The following is an 8,311-nucleotide window of genomic DNA, read 5'->3' as shown; positions in this document are numbered from 1 at the left end:
GGAAGTACTGGATTAAGTCGCTCCTGTTTTGCTTGTTTAGTTAAAACAGCTTCCTAGGAATTTGAAAAGAGGTTGTTTTACACTTTTGTTTTGGTATTTAGATCGTCACGAAAGTGTTATTAATTTTGTCACTAACAATTAAGTCTGATTACACGTACCTTGAATATAAAGCCACAGCCGCCATTGGTCAGAGCAGATACATAAGCAACCATGGTGGTGATATCAAGATTAATGCATTTGCTGAACAAAGAGCAAAATTATAATGATAAGTTACCTTTCTTTAGGTAAAAATTATAACATGTACCTTTGATCATTATACACCGTAACATGTCAACTACACATACCTACCTGACTACTATTAGATGTAACATACATGTACACATTAATTGCTACTCCTTCTCTATCAAAACAATTGCGCTTGAAATGCATGCAACAAAATGAATTAATGGAGATTTGATTTCATACATGTATTTCTTCTCAAACTTTGATTTTTTTTTAGATAAGAGTTCAATATTCTATTTCATGTTATGATCAAGACTTGGTCCAAAGTACATAGCTTTTGCCTTGAGGATATAGGGTGACTTTGAATTCTTGGGTAAGATGGATTCTTTACATTCCTAATATCTAATATTCCTGTATAAGGATTCTTTGCATGCCTAATGTAAGATTCCTAGGTAAGGAATCTTTGCATTTTGATCCTGTCTAAACACGTCCCGTGGTTCACACTTGACTTGCTTGCGATTTAACCCATTTTGACAACAAATGACAGGCTTAAAACATTGAAGTGATGAAGGTTTGGGCTATTGATTTAGAAAGACAAGTTTTAGTCATGCTATTCTGATTCCAGACAATTTTTATGGTAGTGGCATACAAACAGGTGTAAATCAGGAAAATTATGGGTCAGATCAGGCCAGATAGAGTAAGATTGAATTGTATTCATATTTGAATACCAGAAGTGAAAATGCACTCCCGTTTACTTTATCTTGCATTACACTTGCATTACCATGTTTGGTTTGGCAGTGAATTTCTAGAGTCCAATTCTTCACAGGTACATGTGGCAGTGGAACTCTAAAACATTATTGACTCGAGGCAGCGCAAAGGGCCTTTGATTTTACATGTAGGTGTGGTGACTCTGAGAATTATGGTACATATAGCTTCCCCAATTTATGGTGGATATCTTACTGAATACCAACCAAAAGAAAGGTTACATATTTATTCATACAAGAATTGTATGTCAGTTATACATTAATTTATAAATACAATACTGTAACTATATTATACAATAATTTTAATATTATTTAATACTGACTCCAGTGTGTAGGACTGCATGCAGTCATTCCTCTGGAATTAACCTATATATAGTACATTTTGTCAGATAAATGTGTTGAACTATATCTTGATTGACCTACCACTCTTGGACATTACCAGTGGTTCTGTCAGGTGTGATTGGACTATGTACATGGGTCAAAGCCTCACTTCCAGGATCTGGTAGAAGTTTGCCTTTAACACAGATACCAGAGGTTCCCAATGTCTCTTTAAAAAAGAAGTACGAACATTTGTATGATTATAATGACAAACGTATTCTACTGTAGTGTACATGTACAGTAATATGCACAAAATAGAAAATAATTTTCTATTCTTACAATAATAATATTATTATAATTTGTAAGTATGCCATGGTCAAGTATGCAAATTTAAGAGTTCTGCATTGATAAGGCCAGATGAAGATGATCACTGCCATCCACAGAATTACAAAGTATCTGCTTTGCTTATGAGAGGCAACAAACATAAATAATAATGTTGCATTCGGATTGCACTTTTATAGCCTGTGATTGGTTAAATGAAAAAAACTGTGATTGACAACACTGCTCCAAATGCTATGGCAAATAGGGTTCCTCACATAGCGCCAACATTAAATTACAACTTTTCTTTGATCAATCTTTTATCTAAGTTGCAGGTATAATTATTTCAAAGTACATGTAGTCCCTTTGTAATTCAAAACAAATGCTTGTTTTTGAACAAGTTTTGTACAACCCATATTTTGATCAAGCTTATTTCTCTCTTAAGTGCAACGTGCTTAAGTAAAGTGTTGATTGATTGATAGTTATTTTCCAGCCAATAGCAGACAATTAATGACTCAGACACTCCCTGGACCTACATAATTATATACCTGTACTTATACAGAGCTTTCTAAAAAGTCATTTGGAGCTTACTTTGTAATGAGGAATTTTCAGCTAGAGAGCGGCTTAAAGACACAGTACCTTCAGAAAAATCCTAAGTGACGTTGTGCTTCACCAGTGAAAAATGATTTTTTTGGAAAGTAATGCTGCATCAGGGGTTTCATATTTAATTTTTTCAGCAGCAGGGCAACTAGTTTTCACAGGTGACCAAAATCTTTTGAAATGAACTTCTTTATATTTAGAAAAACTTTCCCCTAGATGGTCAAACCAGGTGGGCAAAATCATCCTCACAGCCAGTCAATCTACCTGGTACCTGGTGCTCGATGAAACCTCTCATGCACCTTGTGAAAAAAAACGGACCTTACTGTGTTAAATAGCCACACATACATGTAGAATAAGGCCAGTACTCACTTGCAAGAGATTCTGTGATTCCATTAAAACAAGACAGCACAACTAATGGAATTGAATAGTTCACAGGGTGTTGTTGACTGGCTTCTAGCAATTCCTGATCAATAATATGTAAAATATAATTTCACTGCTTCTTTACCAAAGGAAACAAAATTAACAAATTATAGACATTGTACAGAACATTCTTATTTTTGTACCTTCACTTGATGGACTATGTGTTTATCACCGAAGTTACCCTGACCTGCAAGATGGATAAAAACAAACAAATCTTTACACTAATGATTAATTAAGTTTGAACAAAAGAAATCATAACCATGAAAATGTTCGGGTGTCAGACTTAAATTAGCATAGTGTCAGAGTCGATTGAGAAGCTATTAATAACCAACTTTATCGTAAAAATGAAATACATGAAATATTGTAATACATGTAGCACCCATTCTACAGTTTAGATATGTGCCTACAGACCTGACTCAGATAAGGGGAGGTGAGCTTCTTGCCCAAAAAGATTATGTAATGCCCGAATGCACGAGTGTTGAAATCAGAATGCAAACGCACTCAAATTGCATGAAAAGCAAAAACATTCACAATTCTCACATCTAATGAAACTGCTTTAATTCCAAAAACAGTAATTATATTGAAAGCTTGCACATTCAATGTCCTCTATCAACAGTCTCAATCAAGTAAAATCTAAGCCTTATTAAAAGAAAAAGTTCCTCCTTCCATGGCATTGTCCGAAAATGTTATCTAATGTCCACACTGTTCACAATGACTTTATTGCCATAGAGGTGCTCGTTACAGAGACGTTTGTGTTTCAAGATGGACCATTTGGACATGTTACAGAAGCTGGACTCTAATTGAGAGGAGTTTCTCGATATACTCGAGGCATCCAAACAACATGAGGCATTGCTAGGTGTCCTTTGAAATAGTCTTGTTTTGGCCACAGTAGTCTTGCAGCATACACTACAAGCCTTCTATGAATTCAAAAGCCACGTAAATATGATGGTAAACAACATGGATGTAACAAAGGAACACCTTGTAGGAAAAATTCAAGAAAAAATTTAAAACACCACAAAAACAAAAGTCTTGGTCTTTGTTTGCTTTGATTTGTGTTGTACAGTGCAGCTCAGATATATCCGAACCAAAATATACGCGTAATTCGCATCAGCCCAATACGCGTATACGCGTATGTATATACGCACATACATGTATACATATACGCACATACGCGTATACAGTATATACGCGTATGCCTGATTAGTGTGTATGAGTTAACCTATTGTTTTTTCTTTTCTTAGCAGGTCATTGTTGTTTTCAATGGCTTGACAGCTTGCCACAGAGTGAGAAAGAGTTTTCTAAATATTTTGAATACGCGTATACAGTATACGCACGTATGCCTTCAGACTAGAATGACTTATTAGCAACTGAAATGTTAGTTGAAACTAACACTTTTCAATTGGGCACTTGACAGAAAATTAATTGACTGAATATAATTAAAAGAGAGAGTATTTTGCCGTTAAATCAAAAATTTACCAGTTTTTTTGTCAAATAGAACCGGGGATACACGCTTCAACAATCCCATCTTCACGGAACAAACACAACTGAAAGATTTCGACACAAAGTAAACACGGTCCAAGCAAGCGGGCGTCTTGGAAACGTGTTCCGAAACACACAACTTTTCCTTGAAAAAAATTAAAAATAACAAAATGTGAGCGGCCCACCATACAAACTTCAATAAACAATTCTTTCGTTGGGGAAAGAGTATTTTACCATTTGAATGAACGGTTTGTCAGATATAACCGGAGATATCATTTTCTCGACAAGGTTTTCGGAACGCTTCAAACAATAAACATTCTCGCAAGCGACTTGCCAACGCATGCCGAAACACAGAACTTTTCCTCCAAGAAAAAATAACTAAACATGAGCGACGTGCCAGTGAAACTTTGATAAACAATTATTTGGCTAAAGAAAGAGCATTTTATCGTTTGAGTGAACGGTTTGTTTTCTGTTTGTAGCTAACAGAAAACCCCAGTCACTCATATCATTTCAGTTTAAGTCCTTTTTGGCAAGGCAAATGTCACAGACAGTACCTTACAAGCCTTGAAACCGAAAAAACAAAAAAGAGGGCCCATTCTCTGTCGGGAACCTGAAAGGCCCGCGTGGCCACTGACTACTATGGCATCTTCAGTGTACCAAAAATACTTCAGATCAGCAGCAGATACAAATGATACACTTTACACAACACTACTTAAACTGCCAACTCTCTGAAGAAACCACTTGACAGCCTACAGACTCCTGGTTGGGCGTCTAATTACACAGTGATTCATAAAATGAACTAGAAACTTTATTTAGGAGATTTAGAAATCACGCCAACAGCATTATTTTGCAATATTTTCTCTCAAGTGTCATTGCCCAAATAATGAGCATTTGGCCCGAAGAATTACATAATCTCTCTCCCCCCCCCCCCCCCCCCCGCCCCCGCTGCCCTCCCCTAGTTCATATGCTTATGGCTATATCTGATCCCCTTAAACTGTCTGTTGGATTGAAATTGCTATTCCAATCATGGAATATGCCAAATCTTCAAAATATTCTGTTCAAGATTGGCTTCTTTAACGTAATGGATAAATATCCCTTACAAGTGCTGTCAGAAAGCAGATTAGGTGAAATACCATTTAAAACTAGTGAGACAATCTCAGATAGTGCAGAGTGCAGTTGATAGCTCTGGCATGGTAGTCCCATAAGTACTCATGCCTGCTCGGTTCACTTCTTTCAGAAAGCAGATTAGGTGAAATACCATTTAAAACTAGTGAAACAATCTCAGATAGTGCAGAGTGCAGTTGATAGCTCTGGCATGGTAGTCCCATAAGTACTCATGCCTGCTCGGTTCACTTCCGGTTAGTATCTACCTTGGTAGTCTGCTAGGGTTTTTTCCCTTAGCAGTGTGTATGTTTCAAGGTTGTGTCTTCATTCAAGATCCAAAAATTACATATGTACGTACAATTACTGTTTGTCACGTCAGCTTTTAAATTTTACTCTGGTGTTTTACAATGATTTTCCTTCATTTTAAATTCAATAATACGTTGAACAAACGTGACAATTAAGCTCTTCGCGCCAACTTTGTAACTTGATACTTTTGATTTCCTCCCAAAGGTGTGTAACATGAAACCCTTGTTTTCTCCAAAACACACTGAAGATGTGCTTGTTTTTTGGGGATAAATGAACAAGAACTAATTTAATTATCAGATAGTCACGGAATACCACTTTCTGTTTTTGCTGCTACCTTGTTGTTAACAATAAAACAATTCAAAATTAATACACAACAATATTGATTGATACAACTGAGAAGCGTTTCCGTGAGAAGTACTCAAGGTAAACAGTGCTACCTGGCTGATATTATTCTGCATCAGTGAATGAGTCTCCTCAAAGACTGATAAAATTAATTTGCGTTTCCGTTAGGTGCCATGGAGTCTGCAGCAATATTTGAGCCTGGTTTCTTTTGTCACAAATTTACAATTTGCAGACCTGCAGAACCAACCTGTGGCCTGAGGTTAATTCTAAAAGATACATTTCACTTTTGCACTAAAAGGGACAAGTGGCGCTACCTGACATCACTTGACATATAAACAAGCCGCAAAGGAGAGGAATCCGTTTTCACTCTTTTAACCTTTAGTTAGCAAACATGCAATAGTTTGAAAACAACACGAGACATTTCTTGAATTGAGCTAGGGATGATTCCAAAAGATATGCTGTCATAGAAGTGTTCTTTCCACTAAAAAGGGAGAAAGGGAGAACTGGTGTTACCCGAAATATAACTGCTGTCCCAGGCAAAATGAGAGTGTGCTATTACACAACATATAAATAAAAAAAAACTGTGCATGTGAACTCGAGAACGGAGTTTATCACACGAGCAACCCTAGAACACATGCCTCTTACATGTTATGTTCTACTACAAGGGAAAGCACCCAACGTTCATGGGTAGTCCCATATGAAATGTATCTTACATCTAATATATAGTCGACTTTGACACTAACTAATCTGCACATGCATTTGGAGCAAATTGCTTTTGTTCTTGAGAGAATGTCACCACAAGGATAGTATGAGATTTCCAAAACCACATATATATTTTAGTCATGTTATCAAAGAAAGCAACGTAAGTATGACACGTTTTGCATAATGCACTCAGGTACCTACCCCACCCAGCCCCCCTTCCCACAAGGCTAACTGATTAATTGAAATTGGGTAATTAAACAAACATGAAAGTTTACACCTCGTGGCGTTATGGTGTTATTGCATTAATGCATTAGCAAACAGCAGCCCCTAAACCATCCCAATAGTGCACTCTGCACTATAAACTACATGACTTTATTGTTTGGGTACAGTACAGCATGTACATGTATAGACCACATACCTTGCCATATCCTGTGCAGTGCAGATGCATTTCGTGCAGTGACCTTAATCCAACAGAGGCCATGATTGGCAACAATATCTACAATGCAGTTAAACTCTGCTGAGTTGTGTCCCAAGGAAAAAAATGGTTTGAACACAGCAGTGACATCAGCCTCATTTTCCACAGTCAGTAACACAGCTTCAAGAAATGAAAGGTTTGTGCTGTTAATGTGAGAGTGCTTTAAAGTCTGCTCAGAGCTTTTTAACTGAAAAACAAACAACAGTGAAGAGTTCATTTATAATAGTTAATCTTTATAAATGTTCTGGGATACAATGTACATGCAGTTTCTAGTACTTTTTGAAACACTTACATGTATAATTTAGATATAACAAACAAAGGAAACCAAGAGGGAAATCCACCAGTCATTTGAAACCCCCGACACCCCCCTACCAAGCATTAGTGGGGGAGAGGGTAATGCAGGTATGCAGCAGTGTTAAATGACTGGTACTGTTAGAATAGGATGTACATGTACTACTCTGGAATCTACATGTATTTCACCTATTAATAAAACCACTCCAAACGAGAAAATGTTAAGATACTATGTCAGTAATGAAACTAATGTAATCCGGAACCAGGCTTGTACCTGCTGTCTTTTTACTGAGCCAGTCTAGGAACATCTGGGAACACATCACAACCTTCATGGCTAGCTCCGTGGGTGAGCGAGATGAACCAAATCCTGTGCTTTGATTGGCACTATCTTGCACACTCAGTGCTACACACTATGACCCTCGAGAAGAATTTCTCCAAAGCCATGAATTCTTTGTTGAACAAGCTTGTTTGGTCAAGATGGCTGGATATTGCCCTTGTTCCTTTTTTGCCTACTTATGGACGTCTACTCTGCCTTGGTCCATAACCACGCAAGGAACCGACGGGCAATCATGATATCCAGCCATCTTGACCTCACCCTTGGTCGATAACCTAATATGTATCAAACAGACACCCTCAGGACCCTGGTAAGTGTCCGCTTTATATCGGTGTGCACTTGTTCGTTTAAAAGGGAAAATGAGAAGAACAGTTTGGTTGTTACAGTTACTGTCAGCCATTCTAGATTGATCTTTTCAGGTAAGCTTGTGATAGTACACAATAAACTCACGGATGTAAGGAATTTCAACTCTGCGGATAACTTCCTCCTAAGCTTGGGCAAACCTTCTATTGTTTTCCTCAAGTTATCGCATCTATTCAAGAGTTCAGTTGCTTTCTCTACTCTTTGAGACAGTAACTTCTCGGGACAGACATCGTACAGTTTATCCGCCATGTTTGACAACGGTCTGGTGACTGG

General features: G+C 37.4%; 1 protein-coding gene across 4 annotated transcripts in view; it reads right to left on the bottom strand.

Moving 5' to 3' along the window:
• Positions 1–8,311, bottom strand: part of LOC110061464 (UPF0415 protein C7orf25 homolog) — a 21,337-nt gene extending 13,026 nt beyond the window's left edge. For 3 of the 4 annotated variants that reach the window (XM_089282447.1, XM_089282450.1, XM_089282448.1), the window contains exons 1-7: positions 8,126–8,311; positions 6,994–7,237; positions 2,786–2,829; positions 2,592–2,685; positions 1,410–1,533; positions 159–240; positions 1–53 (exon numbers count right to left, since the gene is read on the bottom strand). The exon at positions 1–53 is cut by the window's left edge and continues 23 nt beyond it. In XM_089282447.1, the coding sequence (XP_089138573.1) occupies positions 1–53; positions 159–240; positions 1,410–1,533; positions 2,592–2,685; positions 2,786–2,829; positions 6,994–7,237; positions 8,126–8,287 (803 nt within the window). In that variant the 5' untranslated portion in view covers positions 8,288–8,311. The other variant, XM_089282451.1, reaches the window with a different exon arrangement.

Source organism: Orbicella faveolata, unplaced genomic scaffold (assembly GCF_042242905.1).
Source record: "Orbicella faveolata isolate gen_17 unplaced genomic scaffold, um_ofav_v1 contig_12, whole genome shotgun sequence".
Lineage (NCBI taxonomy): Eukaryota > Metazoa > Cnidaria > Anthozoa > Scleractinia > Merulinidae > Orbicella > Orbicella faveolata.
Note: the sequence above shows the minus strand (reverse complement) of the source record. Positions and strands in the feature narration are given on the sequence as shown.